The sequence below is a fragment of the Pantherophis guttatus genome, chromosome 3, assembly GCF_059756535.1.
Source record: "Pantherophis guttatus breed Tessera chromosome 3, ASM5975653v1, whole genome shotgun sequence".
NCBI lineage: Eukaryota > Metazoa > Chordata > Lepidosauria > Squamata > Colubridae > Pantherophis > Pantherophis guttatus.
In genome coordinates, this window is record NC_142065.1 from 213269256 (window position 1) to 213285921 (window position 16666).

General features: G+C 42.6%; 1 protein-coding gene across 2 annotated transcripts in view; it reads right to left on the reverse strand.

The window, feature by feature from the left end:
* The window catches only part of TOP1MT (DNA topoisomerase I mitochondrial), a 35695-nt gene that overhangs the window by 14988 nt on the left and 4041 nt on the right, over nt 1–16666 (reverse strand). Inside the window, exons 3-8 of one of the 2 annotated variants that reach the window (XM_060681789.2) lie at nt 16535–16610; nt 12462–13096; nt 4956–5071; nt 4584–4705; nt 3563–3685; nt 201–388 (exon numbers count right to left, since the gene is read on the reverse strand). In XM_060681789.2, coding sequence (XP_060537772.2) covers nt 201–388; nt 3563–3685; nt 4584–4705; nt 4956–5071; nt 12462–13096; nt 16535–16610 — 1260 coding nt within the window. Of the gene's footprint in view, nt 1–200; nt 389–3562; nt 3686–4583; nt 4706–4955; nt 5072–8691; nt 9045–12461; nt 13097–16534; nt 16611–16666 lie in introns of those variants that run through there. The other variant, XM_060681790.2, reaches the window with a different exon arrangement.

The following is a 16666-nucleotide window of genomic DNA, read 5'->3' on the forward strand; positions in this document are numbered from 1 at the left end:
AAACTGGCTCTCTTTCAATTAACAAAACAGAACCAGAACAGAATTTTTAAATAAGGAGGGGAGAGGAAGGGAGAACATTAAGTCCTTCGCTGTCAATCTTAAAGCATGCTGACTGGGGAATTCTGGGAGTTGAAGTTCACCCATCCTAAAAAATTGCCAAGCTGCAGAAACGTTGCCATGGAAAACAATGCCAGACTCACTTGCTACAGTTGATGATGACGTCTTCTGGCATTATCCTCTTCTTCAGCATCCCCATTTTGGGGTGATTCCCACGGCCCCGGAATAAACCCGGAGGCTCGATCTTGAAGTTCCCGATCTTCTCCCGATGCCCATCAATTACGCAGTAGCCGTATTTCTCTTGGATTCTTTCTGCCTCCTCTTTCAACCTCTATTAAAAGGATGGACAAAAATAAGTAATTACAGATAGTCCTCGACTTACAACCAAGCGAGCCCAAAACTTCTGTTGCTAAATGAAACATTGGTTAAATGAGTTTGCTCCATTTTATAACCTTTCTTGCCACAACTGAAGACCTTTTTATTCCATCAAGCGGGCTTGGCCTGATCTCTTCCCTTTTTAAATATGTAAATTTTAATCTGTTTTTAAATTATTGGGGTATTTTAATTTGTCTGGGCCAAAAAGTTTAATTTGATTTTATCGGGTTTTTAAATTTTGTGTATTTATGTATTTTATTGTTGGCTGTTCACCGCCCTGAGTCCTTCGGGAATAGGGCGGTATACAAATCAAATAAATAAAATAATAAATAAAAATAAACTGTTCAGTGAATCATCTATTATCATCTTTTAACAACCCCATAATCCCTTGCGGGGTGGAATCTGGGCAACTGAATGGAGCCAAGTGTTTTAAGGGCCGGTTGCCTTTCCTGTTCGCCAATGCGGAGTTATATTCAGCAGATATATTCTCACGGCTTAGGTCCAGGATATTTGGCGGACCACCTACAGCCAGCAACGATATCCCATTGTCCTGTTCGCGCCCATAGAGGGCCTGCTCAGGGTGCCATCGGCTAGATTATGCCGGCTGGCGGCCCCCAGAGATAGAGCCTTCTCGGTGGGTGCGCCCACCCTCTGGAATCAACTTCCCTTGGAGCTCCGATTAGCGCCTAACCTTCGCACCTTCCGTCGTGAATTAAAAACTTGGCTTTTTAAATCTCTTGACCTGGTCTAATGGGGGGTTTTAAGGGTTAAATTTTAATTTTGTTTAGATTTTAGATTTTATTTTGTATTGTGGGTTGTGTTTTTATTATTGTGAGCCACTCTGAGTCCATTGGGAGATAGGGCGGCATATAAGTCGAATAAAATAAATAAATAAATAAAATTTGTGCCCAGAGAGAGAGAAATATCTGCCTCTACCTAGGATCGAACTCACAGCCTCCTGGTTATGAGGCAAGAGCTCCACCTCTAAGCCACCGCACCACTCCTGCTAAGTGAATCACTGCAATTATTAAATCAGTCAAACTGTTGTTAAGTGAATCTAGCTTCCCTCTTGACTTTGCTTGGCAGAAGGTCACAAAAAGGAAAAAACGTGACCCCAGGGCACTGTGACGGTCATAAATACGAGTCAGTTGCCAAGTGTCTGAATTTTGATCATGTGACCACGGGGATGCCGCAAAGGTCGTATGTGTGAGGTCGTATGTGTGAGAAATGGTCATAAGTCACTCTTTTCAGTGCCGCCGTAACTTTGAACGGTCACTAAACGAACTGTTGTTAAGTCGAGGACTAGTCTGTACTTCCCAGGATGAAAGGAAAACATACCTCTGATCTAGATGAAGATGAAAGGGAATTAAGTTTTGGATTGTACAAATGAGAGATAATGCTGTGAAATTTTAGTCATTTCAAGACGCTTTTGAAGAACGGGGACAGAGAGTTGTGGGTACAATGGCAGAAATGATGTTTTGCTTACATTAATGTATTACCGTATTTTTTTGGAGTATAAGACGCACCATTTTCCCCCCTAAAAGGGGGTGAAAATTTGGGTGCGTCTTATACACCGAATGTAGCCCCGCCCACCCACTGGCCCCCACCCTTTGGCCTCTGCCTCCCAGCCATTTACCTCCTTGCAGCAAGCAGCAAGAAGGAACAGCCCGTTTCAGCTTCAGCACAGCCTAATTAGTACAAGTTGATTGTCCTTTGGATCGGCCTCCCGACTCTCAGCTGTTTCTGGCTGCAGGGATTGCCTATTGCTGCGCGGGCCTCTGCTTGCTTGCTGCAAAGAGGTAAATTGTTGGAGCAGATTTTTTTTTTTTCCTTGTGCTAATCAAGCTATGTTGAAAACGAAAATGAAAGTAAAGCAGGCTGTTTGCTGCAACGAGGCAAAATTGCTGGGAGGCAGAGGCGGATTTCTTTATTCTTGTTTTCCTCACCAAAAAAGGTAGGTGCGTCTTATACTCCGAAAAATACGGTACTTACAAAAGGTGAAAAGAAAGTTAAGGGAAGAATACAGGTTCAAAGACTTACAGGATGAAGAGGGGAAACAAGTTTAATACAGATTTACTAGAAAAATACTATTCGAAACAATGTCGACTGGTGGCCCCCAGGGGGAGAGCCTTCTCTGTGGGGGCATCTGCCATCTGGAACGGGCTCCCCCCGGAGTTACGAAGGATCCAAGACTTACGCATCTTCCGCCATGCCCTGAAAACGTTTCTATTCCAACAGGCTGGTCTGGCCTAACTCTCCCTTTTAAATTGGCTTTTAAATTGGCTTTTAAATCGGGTTTTAGATCTCTTTTAGATAAATTTGGATGTCTTAATTTTTGAGCCTAAATTATTTAATCTGTTTTTTAATAGTTTTTAACTTTTATATGTCTTTGTATTTATTTATGGCTGTTCACCGCCCTGAGTCCTTCGGGAGTAGGGCGGTATACAAACATGAAAAATAAATAAATAAATAAATAAATAAATAAATAAATAAATAAATAAATAAATAAATAACTCTCTCTCTCTGCATTACTAAGACAGAAAAGGGCAGCTGAAGTGGAAATACAAATGAATAGCTAAGATAATAACCAGGATAACAGTTTCTTGATGAATTTACAAAAGAGGATTGCTAAAGCCTTGTTAACAGCTGACAGAAGGGAATATCTGTAGCTCACGGTTGAACAGAGGGAGCCTTGATGCTCTCTGAGCTTGGCTGTTTTCTTCCAGACGTTTCATGACCCAACTAGGTAACATCATCAGTGTTACATGGGAGAGGAGGGGGAAGATGACTGTGGGGATCCTTGATGTTCTCTGAGCTTGGTTGTTTTCTTGAAGACTTTTTATGACCCAACTAGATAACATCATCAGTGCTAGAAGGGAGTGAGTTTACTCTCTGTTTCTATACATGTGGCTTGCCCTCTCAGTGTTTCTGGATCTTTCGTGCACATAAACAAGAGAGCAGAATCAAAACTAGACTTCCTTCAGAGTTTCAACGAGGAGTGAAAAAGCGGTTCGAATCCCTAGTACAGGTCTCCTGCGTGAGCAGGGGGTTGGACTAGATGACCTCCAAGGTCCCTTCCAACTCTGTTACTGTTACCTCAGCTTGTACCAACCGTCAATCATGTCTGTACCTGTTTCTCTTCCTTGGGCAAAGCCTTCTGGGCTTCTTGCTTTTCCAGAAAATAGCTATGGATGTCGCTGAAATCGCACCTCTTCAGGTCTTTGATTTTCTTCCTTTCCTGAGGAGTCATCACCTACACAGGAAAAGGAGGAGGCCATCTAAGTGCTAAAGCTGTACATGACTTAGAAAACAAGTTATCCTCAATAAGATACCTTCTAAACCATGATTTCTCAATCTTGGCGACGTAAGAAGTATGTACTTCAACTCCCAGGATCCCTCAGCCAGCATGGCAACTTTAAGTATGGACTTCAATTCCCAGAATTCCCTGTGCAACATAGCCACTTTAAGCAACGTGGACTTCAACTCCCAGAATTCCCCAGACAGCATGCCTTACTTTAAGAAGTATGGACTTTGATTCCCACAATTGGCCTAGCTAGCATGACTACTTTGAGAAGTGTGGACTTCAATTCCCAGAATCCCCTAGCCAGTATAACCACTTGAAGAAGCAGATATAAAAAACAGAATTACCAAGAGGGATTTCCTATGCCAGGGCTCTCCAAACTTTGCAACTTTAAGACTTGTGGACTTCAAATCCCAGAATTCCCCAGCTGGCTGGCTGGGGAATTCTGGGAATTGAAGTCCACAAATCTTAAAGTTGAATTCTGGGAGTTTTTAATCATGGGGCCAAATTTATATATATCTTTTTAATTGTATTTTAATGTTTGTAGTTTATGTTTTTATTTGGCTGTTCACCGCCCTGAGTCCTCAGGTATACAAATTTAAAAACAAATAAATAAATAAATAAAGTCTTAAAGATGAATTCTGGGAGTTGAAGATCACAAGTCTTAAAGATGAATTCTGGGAGTTGAAGTCCACATTAAAGTTGCCAAGTTTGGACACTCTGTCCTAAGCAGTCTCATCTTCCTACCTGTCAGTTCCACCTTTCCATCATTCTGCTTTTTTGGGGGGGGAGGGGAATTTCCCCTATAATAATCTCCCAAATAGCTGCCAAAACCACCCCTGGTGGATACCTGCATCCAGTCACAGAAAAAGTTGTCCCGGAAAATCTTCTTGCGTGCGTAATCATCATCCAGCATCTTGGCGAAAAACGTGGCCACTTCCTCGGTGGCCCGGCTGAGTTTCATAGGCCTGCCTACAACAGAAGGGGGTGACCATGCAGTGATCAGGTGGGGGTATGGCTAACCTCCCATCCCAGTAAGGGCCAACTCTTCTCTCCACCCGTCTACAAAGCTCAAGAGATGCCATCACACCCAGTTTCTCCTCCACCTCGGATGTCTGTAGAGATTCTCAGTCATCCAGGTCATGGTTGTCCCAAAGGTGCTTCCCCAAAAAAACACCTCTGGGACTCCACCTTGGATGCAAATCCAGAGAAGACCACCTACCATTGTAGTAGAACTTGACGGAGTTTGGCAGAGGCTCGTAGGGTGCAGCAAAGTAGGGTCCTTTGTGGTGCAACTTATGCCATTTGACCCCATCGTCTCGTTTATCCTCTTCCCACCTGGAGAGAAGAAATTTAGAAAGTGTTAATGTCATCCGAGAAGACCAAGAACCTGATAAACGATTTTATACAAGCTAACTGTGACTCTCAAAGAGAGAGCTGCAGAAAACAAAACAGTTTTAACTTGCATCGAGAAAAGCATGCAGGATTTCAATCAGCTTACCACATTCCTGGGAAGCAGTATTTTTTTAAAAAAAATAAAATAAAAGTACTGAGGACTAGTGCCTTGGGCAAGGGTTGGACTAGAAGACCTCCAAAGTCCCTTCCAGCCCTTATGATTCCACAATTTCCAAAATTAAGCCATAGTTCCACTAAGAATAATTGGCTAGAATAGATAATAGAATTCGTTATTGGCCAAGTGTGATTGGACGCACAAGGAATTTGTCTTCGGTGCATACATAAAAGTTGGAGTACATAATAGTTGTAAGTGATCAATCATGATCATATAGTCATCATAAAAATACATTCATCATAGTCATAAGATACAACACTTAGTGATAGTCATAAATCATACTAGGAAACTAAATAAACCAATATAAATCGTACAGCTACAAAGCAACAAAGTTATAGTCATAAGTAGAGAAGGAGATAGGTAATAGGAAAGATGAGACGAATAGTAATACAGCCTTACTAAATAGTTGTAACAGTATTGTGGAAACTGGTTGTTTAGCAGAGTGATGGCATGGGGCAGGGGTCAGCAACCTGCAGCTCTGGAACCGTATGTGGCTCTTTCACCCCTCTGCTGCAGCTCCCCATCACTCAAAATATGCGTCGCAACCGCCAATGTGCGATACCCACCAGCACATGATTTATTGAGCTTTTCAATCTCCGGTAGGCCAACCATGGATAAATCCAAGAAAAGAAAAGTTTCAGAAGAAAATGTGACACCTCTCCTGCGCGAGCTGCACTGGCTCCCGGTGGTCTTCCGGGTGCGCTTCAAGGTGTTGGTGACCACCTTTAAAGCGCTCCATGGCTTAGGGCCGGGGTATTTACGAGACCGCCTTCTGCCACCAATAGCCTCCCACCGGCCAGTACGCTCGCACAGAGTGGGCCTCCTCAGGGTGCCATCCGCCAGACAATGTCGGCTGGCGACCCCCAGGGGGAGAGCCTTCTCTGTGGTGGCGCCCACCCTCTGGAACAACCTCCCCCCAGAGATACGTACAATAACAGACCTCCGGATTTTTCGTCGGGCCCTGAAAACTTATTTATTTCAACTAGCTGGGCTGGCTTGAGTTTAATTTTAAATTGATTTTAAATTGGGCTGTTTTAATTTACGGCCAAAATATTTAATTATTTTAATACTGTTTTTAAATTCTGTATGCTCTGTTTTTACTTTGGCTGTGCACCGCCCTGAGTCCTTTTTGGAGAAGGGCGGTATAGAAATTTAATTAATAATAATAATAATAAAAAAAAAAACCAGAATGTAGTTTCATTCAATTACATAGGCTAGTTTTGTGGCCACTCAAGAAATAAGTCAGGCACGGGAAGGGTTTTGTGGCTCCCGGTGTTTTCTTTTCTGTGGGAAACGGATCCAAGTGGCTCTTTGAGTGTTTAAGGTTGCAGACCCCTGGCATGGGGTAAAAACCTCACCTCACCTCCTACAATAGTGGCCAAAATTGTGGAAACCTTTTGGGAAAAGTGTATTTTTGAGGTTTGATGGCTAATAACACCACTTTTGGGGGGAGTTGTACCATAAAATAAGAAGGTAAGAGCGTTCCGTGCGCCTTTGGTGTTTAGTCATGCCGGCCACATGACCACGGAGACGTCTTCGGACAGCGCTGGCTCTTCGGCTTTGAAACGGAGATGAGCACTGCCCCCTAGAGTCGGGAACGACTAGCACATATGGGCGAGGGGAACCTTTACCTTTACCTTTTACCATAAAATTATATATCAATGGAAAGATAATTGAATCAAGAATGTAATGCAATAACTTTTAGGAAGGATTTGCTACTAGAATAGCAGTTACGGTATAAAGAAGGAAAGTGAAACACGTAGAAAAAACGAGATATACAAAAATGATCACCATAAAAAAAACGAGATGTACAAAAATTATCACCATAGAAAAAATGAGATGTACAAAAATTATCACCATAGAAAAAAGAGATATACAAAAATTATCACCATAGAAAAAACGAGATGTACAAAAATGATCACCATAGAAAAAAATGAGATATACAAAAATGATCCCCATGTCAGTTAATCCTTAGTTGGGTAACCTTTAGCATGAATTACGGCCTTACAACGTCTTCCCATGGAGTGAACCAAGACTTTGAGTTCTGCAGCTGTTCTAATGTGAAACCAAGATTGAATGATGGCTTCTATGAATTGGGTTTTATCGCTGGGTCGCAAGTTCTGACTAACAAGTTTCTTTAGCCGGCTCCCTAGATTTTTTTTTTTTTGCAATTTTTTTTTAATTTTTTAAAACACACAAATAAACATACAATACATCTTTTCGGAACAGAGCATTGATAAATTTGTTCAACTTTTTGTTCATCTTTTAACAAAATTTTATATATTCTATTTTTGCCTTGACACTTATCACATATCTCAACTATTACCGTCTGAGCCAAACTATTTAATTTGATTTTATCTCTGCTTTTTAAATTTTGTATATATGTATTTTATTGTTGGCTGTTCACCGCCCTGAGTCCTTCGGGAGTAGGGCAGTATATAAATCAAATAAAAGTAAAGTAAAGTTATAGAAAGCTAACTCATATTAACTTGATCAAAACAATTACCCTTCTATTAATCCACCTTAGATCTTAATTCAATTAATACCAATTACAATACCATCGATTTCCAATTGGGTTAAGAAGGTCTGGGCTATTCCCAGGCTGTTCCAGGAGTGGAATAGGATTATCTTGAAATTCCAAAAAAAAAAAAAGTTGTAGTTATTAACCATCAAACTTCCAAAAGAGCCTTGGTAGTACAGTGGTTTAATGCACCCTGTTATTAATACAGCTGCCTGCAATTTCTGCAGGTTCGAATCTTACCAGGCTCAAGGTTGACTCAGCCTTCCATCCTTTCTAAGGTAGGTTAAATGAGGACCCAGTTTGTGAGGGCAATAAGCTGACTTTGTATAAATATACAAAAGTATATTTTGTATAAAGAATAAAGAGCCTGTAGTACAGTGGACTAAAGTACTGTTATTAACATCTGCTGCTTGCAATTGCTGCAAGTTCGAATCTCCCCAGGCTCAAGGTTGACTCAGCCTTCCATCCTTTCTAAGGTAGGTGAAATGAGGACCCGGTTTGTGGGGGCAATAAGCTGAGTTTGTAAAAATATACAAAAGGATGAAGGCTATTGCTTAACGCCTTGTAAGCCGCCCTGAGTCTCCGGAGAAGGGCGGCATATAAATCAAATTAAAAAAAAAAAATACAACTTTTCCCAAAAGGTTCCCACAATTTTGGCCACTACTGTATACTCTTTCCAGTTCTAGCACCCCACTTGGGAAAAAAAATGCAGCAAAATCCAAAGAAAATGATTACACAGAGCTTCAAAGCAGCCTCCTCTTTCATGCTTTATGCCCAGCAACGCTGGAGACCCTCCCCAGCTCATGCCCGCCCCATGCACACCGGCAAAACACGTGTCTCCTCTGGCCAACCTTGAATACGCAGTACCTGGTTTTGGGGACCAGCACTCTGATGCAGGCTGCACAAATCCGGGTGAGAGTCAGAGGGGCAACCTGGCGAGGGGAGCGTGCCCACTGTGCCAGGCTGTGCCCATGCTTGAGCATGCCTTGCCAGCCCAGTCATGTGCAGCTGGCCACATGGAGGGATTGGGCGATGCTTTAGCAATCCCTATTTTTGCAAAATATATAGAGATATATTTAATTTTGCAAAATGAAACAGGGTTGGCGGGATGCCTTTTCCTGCACGAGGCATGGTGCAAAAAGGAGGTAGCCCACCGTGGGTCTTTTTGCTGGGAGGCTCTGGTGCAAATGCCCCACCCACTCACTCAATGGCCATGTCCCGAGGCATCTGGGAAATGTAGTCCTGTTAAGGATTTGCTGGCTTAGGGGTAAGTAATAGATCCCAGAGCAATGGAGCTCGCTTAAAGAGACAGGCGTCTTTCCTAGTCAGGAAGTTGAGCTGTGATCCAGTGTTTCTCAACCTTGCTCGCTTTAATAAGGGGGGTGGGTTTGGAACTCCCAGAATTCCCCAGCCAGCATGCTTTAAGGGGGGTGGGCTTTAAGGTGGGTGGGTGGGTTTGGAACTCCCAGAATTCCCCCGCCAGCATACTTTAAGGGGGGTGGGCTTTAAGGTGGGTGGGTGGGTTTGGAACTCCCAGAATTCCCCCGCCAGCATACTTTAAGGGGGGTGGGCTTTAAAGTGGGTGGGTGGGTTTGGAACTCCCAGAATTCCCCCGCCAGCATACTTTAAGGGGGGTGGGCTTTAAGGTGGGTGGGTGGGTTTCGAACTCCCAGAATTCCCCAGCCAGCATGCTTTAAGGGAGGTGGGCTTCAAATCCCAGAATTCCCCAGCCAGCATGCTTTAAGGTGGGTGGACTTTAAAGTGGGTGGGTGGGTTTGGAACTCCCAGAATTCCCCAGCCAGCATACTTTAAGGGGGGTGGGCTTTAAAGTGGGTGGGTGGGTTTGGAACTCCCAGAATTCCCCCGCCAGCATACTTTAAGGGGGGTGGGCTTTAAAGTGGGTGGGTGGGTTTGGAACTCCCAGAATTCCCCCGCCAGCATACTTTAAGGGGGGTGGGCTTTAAGGTGGGTGGGTGGGTTTCGAACTCCCAGAATTCCCCAGCCAGCATGCTTTAAGGGAGGTGGGCTTCAAATCCCAGAATTCCCCAGCCAGCATGCTTTAAGGTGGGTGGACTTTAAAGTGGGTGGGTGGGTTTGGAACTCCCAGAATTCCCCAGCCAGCATGCTTTAAGGGGGGTGGGCTTTAAGGTGGGTGGGTGGGTTTGGAACTCCCAGAATTCCCCCGCCAGCATACTTTAAGGGGGGTGGGCTTTAAAGTGGGTGGGTGGGTTTGGAACTCCCAGAATTCCCCAGCCAGCATGCTTTAAGGGGGGTGGGCTTTAAGGTGGGTGGGTGGGTTTGGAACTCCCAGAATTCCCCCGCCAGCATACTTTAAGGGGGGTGGGCTTTAAAGTGGGTGGGTGGGTTTGGAACTCCCAGAATTCCCCAGCCAGCATACTTTAAGGGGGGTGGGCTTTAACTCCTAGAATTACCCAGCCAGGAAATATGTGTAAATATGCGTGGACTCCAAATCCCAGAATGCTGGCTGAGGAATTCTGGGAGTCCACCCATTTTAAAGGAGCTGAAAATGAGAAACTTTGCAGTTATATACCCCATTTTCTGACACATTGGCTCAGAAGGCAGCAAATAGGCTCAGATGGGATTACTCAGGAGTAAAAGTCTACAGGATGGCTGTTCCAACTGATTGCAAACGGAGGAGGAGGAGGAGGAGGAGAACCATGTTCGTCAAGAAGGGGACACCTTTACTCAGCTGTAGTTCTCTTGATCAGATGCACAGAGATGATGGCTGGGGGATTCTGGGAGTTGAAATCCACCCATCTTAAAGTTTTAAGAAACTTTGCACTAGATTGAGGTGGGATTTAAACCGGGATCAGCTGAACTCTAAGCGATCCCCAAAGCTTTCATCCTGCAATAAAATTTGTCAGTTGGAAAAGGTGCTTCCCTCTGATCTTTAATTGCAATTCAAAATTGCAATTTTAATGCAGCCAGTAATTCTGTTGGAAGGTGATCCTCACTATTTTAAGGAGCGATGCATATGTCTAACAGTTTGCCCCAACTCTGTGCTCTCTAGATGGGCTGTTCCACAGAATCCAACGTGGCAGCACCTTCTGGGAGTTGTAGTCCAGACACCAATGCATTCTGAGAGTTGTAGTCCAAGGCACCAGACTGAAAGAACTACCAGAAACTCAAAACACAACTCTTAGATGACATCTGGTGGATAAATAGAAGAATAGCAGGAATAAAGCAGCATAATAATTATGAAACTTTTTGTAAATATTCTAGGAGAGTCTACAACAACCAAAAAAAAGAAAGAAAGAAAGAAATCAGAAGCAACAACAAACAAATTCAGAAAAAGTCTGGTAGCACCTAGGTAAGATAAACTCATTGCATTGTAAGGCTTACAACTTTTTTTATACTTGACTTATAACTTACTGATCATTCAGTGAGTTTGGTGGTTTGCTTCTGCAATCCAACAAGACAGACGCAGACTTCAAAGGATAATTAGAACTGCAGAAAAAACAATGGCTACCAACCTGCCTTCCATGGAGGACCTGTATACTGCACGAGTCAAAAAGAGGGCTGGGAAAATATTTACAGACCCCCTCACATCCTGGACATCAACTGTTTCAACCCCTACCCTCAAAACGATGCTGTAGAGCACTGCACACCAGAACAACTAGACACAAGGACAGTTTTTTCCTGAATGCCATCCCTCTGCTAAACAAATAATTCCCTCAACACTGTCAAACTATTTACTAAGTCTGCATTACTATTACTATTGGTCTTCTCATTGTTCCTATCACCCATCTCCTCCCACTTATGACTGTATGTCTGTAACCTTGTTGCTGGTATCCTTACAATTTATATTGACTGTTTCCTAATATGATTTGATTGCTTATTTGTTCCCTATGACTATCATTAAGTGTTGTACCTTATGATTCTTGACAAATATATCTTTTCTTTTATGTACACTGAAAGTATATGCACCAAAGACAAATTCCTTGTATGTCCAATCACACTTGGCCAATAAAGAATTCTATTATTCTATTCTGTTCTCTTTCTGTTCTGTTCTATTCTTATTACCCAGCTCATTGCTTTTCAATGCTTTTTCAAATAAATGTAGAAACCCTTGCAAATTCAATACATCAATCTTAACCTAACTAACTCAAACTAACTTAATTTGTAATTGGTTTTAATCCGGGTTGTTTTAAATGAATAGCCAAAATTATTTAATGTTTTTTAAATTGCTTTTAAATTTTATATGTTATGTTTTACCATGGCTGTTCACCGCCCTGAGTCCTGTTGGAGAAGGGCGGTATACAAATTAAATAAATAAAATAAATAAATAAATAAAACTCCCCCAAAATGTTGGGGGGCGGTGGCACTTTGATGTTGAAAAAGTAACAGCAGTCCTGTTTTTCTCTAACTATTAGTTTACTTCCAGAAATTGTGGGTGCTCCATCACTGGAGGTTTTTAAGAAGAGATTAGACAACCACTTATCTGAAATAGTATAGGACGTTCTTCTGCTTGAACAGGGGGCTAGACTAGAAGACCTCCAAGGTCCCTTCCATCTACTCTATCTGTATAAAATCAGGTGGGGGGACTTCAACAGCAGAGATTTAACATCGAAAACGTTTGCCATCAAAATCACAAATCACTTAAACCAGCAACGTACCATCTCCACTTGTCCTCCTCGGCTTTTGATCTTCTCCCACAGTTTCCTTCATCCTTCTTCTTTTTCTTCTTCTTCAAAGTCTTGTCCACTTCCTCATTTTTCCTTTTCCGGGATCCCCTGAGAAATTCTACATTTCGAACGCCTCTTTTGCTTCTGCTTCTCTTGGTCTTTTTCTCAACTCCATCTTGTAGGGTTCCTTGGTCTCCTGCCCCTTCTTCTTCTTCAGAGTCACCTTCCAGCTTGATCTCAAATGGTGACCTAAGTCCAGACTCATCTTCTGTCCTTTCTTCCATCTCTTTTCCCAATTGAGGGATTTCCTCACCTGTCCATTCTCTATCCACCTCTCTCTCGCCTTCCCACTCCTTCTCCGTCTTGACCTCAATGTTCTGCTCAGATCTTCTCCTGTCCACCCCATCTTCTCCCTCTCCTGGTCCAACGTTCTGCTCCAACTGCTTGTCATTATTCCTCTCTTCTTCTGTTCCTCTGAAATCCTCCTGGTCCAGACCTTCTGTGGTTCTGCTTCCTCTTTTCTCCTCCTGCGTGGAATGACCTTCTTCCTCTACTTTTCCAGCACAAATTCTCCCTTTCTTTCTTCCCCTCTCCTCCTCCTCCGGTCCATCTGCAGCTTCAGTCGCCTGTTAAAGAAAATGTGAATGGGTTTACAGGCAATCCTTGACTTACAACAGTTCATTTAGTGACCGTTTGAAATTACGGCACAGAAAAAAAGTAACTTAGAAGTATTTTTCCCACTTACAACCATTCCTGCATCTCCCATAGTCACGTGATTAAAATTCAGCCACTTGGCCACTGACTCATATTTATGATAGTTGCTATGTCCCGGAATAACGTGATTCCTTTTTGCGACCTTTTGACGAGCAATGGGGAAAGCCAGTTTCATTTAACAACCCTGTGACTAAGTTAACAACTTGCAGGGATTCACTTAACAACGGTGGCAGGAAAGGTCGTAAAATGGAAAACCAAGCTCACTTAGCAAATGTCTCACTCAGCAACAGTGGTTATAAGTCGAGGATTACCTCGACCATACACTAGATTGGGGGGTCCCCCAAAGGTGTTTTTCCGAAAGGTGATTTGACTTTCTTGGGTTGTGTTTTTTTTCCCTCTGAAAACGTTTCACTTCTCATCTCAGAAGCTTCTTTAGTTCTGAAGAACTGGAAATGCAGGAATGTAATGTAACATATACAGGTAATCCTCGACTTGCGACCTTAGCGACTGTTCAAAATTACCACAGATCACCCTCCCCCACAAAAAAAGCTATTTATGACCGAGTTCCAAAATGTCTGTAGTTCCCGCTGAAGTCACAAGACTGCATTTTGAATGCTCAGCAACCGCCCTGTGAGGATATGGTTTGAGCCTAAACAAGTTGTCCAGGCAATATATGTGTTCTGTGACTTTAACATGAATATGTATTGTGTGACTTTAAAGTTTTACTGCTGATTCATTGTAATGCTGAGTCATGCTGTAATTAGATAATCACTAGTTGTAACCGTATTTAAGAAAGGTACTGTAACATATTTAGTTGATGATATGCTACCATTGTGTGTGGAGTTGCTACCATTGTGCTATCATCGGTGGATGGATCTGCTACCATCGCGGTTTGTTACCAGAGTGAACTTGTTATTCTAACCAGCTATTGTTTGTGTGGTAAGAAAATTTTTGTATCACTGGACTGATTTAACTGGCAAAGACTTGGATTGATTTAAAGACTATGAGATTGTTTTTTCACTATAAAGTAAACTTTTGATAAACCAGTTTGCACATCTCTTATTCATTGCTCTCAGCAACGTTTCTCTGTGTTCTACACTCTGCTGGTTGGTAACACAACAATATCCTTAACACGCCCACATAGATAGCCATTTGCTCTGTCCGTAGTCATGTGACCACAATTTATGACGTATTGGCCGGACAAAAAATGTCCCTGAACAAACAATGATATCGCTTAACAACCCCAGCATTCATTTAACGACTGCTGCAAAAAAAGGTTATAAATTCACATCTGGTCAGGGGATTACCTCTTTAGAACTGTCATGATTTACGGCCGTAATTGCAGGGTTCAATTGCGGCCTTACCTTGAGGACTACATGCATAAGCCTCATGAGAGGAGAGGAGAGGAGGAGAAGAGAGGAGAGGAGAGGAGAGGAGAGGAGAGGAGAGGAGAGGAGAGGAGAGGAGAGGAGAGGAGAGAAAAGAGAGAAGGGAGTAGAGTAGGGTAGGGTAGGGTAGGGTAGGGTAGGGTAGGGTAGGGTAGAGTAGAGTAGAGTAGAGTAGAGTAGAGTAGAGTAGAGTAGAGAGAATGGAATGGAATAGGAATAAAATAGTTGGAAGAGATCTTGGAGGTCTTCTAGTCCAACCTTCTGCTCAGGCATGAAACTCTGTACCATTTCAGACAAATGGTTGTCCAGTCTCTTCTTAAAAACCTCCAGTCATGGAGTACCCACAACTCCTGGAGGCAAGTCTTTCCACAGTTTGATTGTTCTAACTATCAGGAAATTTCTCCTTAATTCTAGGTTGCTTCTCTCCTCGATTAGTTTCCATCTATTGCATCTTGTCCTGCCCTCTGATGCTCTGGAGAATAGCTAGACCCCCTCCAGGAACCATTCTTTGTACGTTTTAGCCTCCAGTCCCCTAATCATCTTTGAAAGATAGTACAGTAGTGGCCAAAATTATGGAAACCTTTTGGGAAAAGTATTTTGGAGGTTTGATAACACCACTTTTTTTTTGGAGTTCAAGATAATCCTATTCCACTGTTGGCATGGCCTGGGATTAGCCCAGACCTTAACCCAATTAAAAATCTATGGAGCCAACCGACTAAATAAACTGGTTAGTCAGAAGCGACCCAGCAATAAAACCCAGTTCATAGAAGCCATCATTCAATCCTGGTTTCACATGATAACAGCTGCAGAATTCAAAGACTTGGTTCACTCCGTGGGAAGACATTGTAAGGCCGTCATTCATGCTAAAGGTTACCCAACTAAGTATTAACTGACATGGTGATAATTTTTGTATATCTCATTTTTTCTATGGTGATCATTTTTGTATATCTTGTTTTTTCTACGTGTTTCCCTTTTCTTCTTTATACTGTAACTGCTATTCTGAGAGCAAATCCAACTTAAAAGTTATTGCATTACATTCTTGATTCAATTATCTTTCCATTGATATATAATTTTATGGTACTACTCCAAAAAAAAGTGGTGTTATTAGCTAGTTTTAGAAAATACACTTTTCCCAAAAGGTTTCCACAATTTTGGCCACTACTGTACTTGCTCTATCTCTATTATAAAGTTAAATATTTTGCAAGACTGAAAACATTTCTCACCCCCTCCTTTTTTACTCTATAGAAAACTAGGGAGGGTCCCTTCTGAGCCCTTCCCACACCCCTTTTCCTACTGTGGGCTGAGACATCCTTTATGTGCCTGTTGTCCAGTCTGCAGCTCTTCTTCTGTCTCCCAAGGCCATTCCCACTAAACAACTACCGTATTTTTCAAAGTATGAGATGCACCTTAGTTTTTGGGGAGGAAAATAAGAAAAAAGCTGATTGGCGGTTAGATCAGCCTCCCGGAATACTCCCAATCAGCTGTTCCCAGAGGTGAATTTTATCAATAGGTTCGTTGGTTGTGAGCTCTGCGCCTTGCTTTTTTTTCCAGCCTCTGAAACTTCTGAAACTTTGTTTCAGAAAAAACTTTTTTTTTGCCTCTGAAAGCCTCTGAAACAGAGCTTCAGAACTTTTTTTTCTGAAGCTCTGTTTCAGAGGCTTTTTTTCTGAAGTTTCCTTTCAGAGGCTTTTTTTTCTGAAGCTTCATTTCTGAGGCTTTTTTTTCTGAAGCTCTGTTTGGAGGCTTTTTTTTCTGAAGCTGTTTGGAGGCTTTTTTTCTGAAGCTTCATTTCCGAGGCTTTTTTCAGCCTCTGAAACCTCCGTTTGAGAGGCTGGGCGGGGCTATATTTGGAGTATAAGACGCACCCAGATTTTCACCCTCTTTTTTGGGGGGGAAAGGTGCGTCTTATACTCCCAAAAATACGGTAAATGCAATTGCTACACAAAATTCCACCGTGCTTACTGCCTTATTCCCACGTGCGGCCACACGTGCCCCATCTTCTGACTGAAGCCTGGTCTTCTTTAACGCCGGCTCTTCTCTGAAATGCAAACACAGCAGAAGGAGTCTTCAGACAGGTGCGTAAAACTCAGCTGC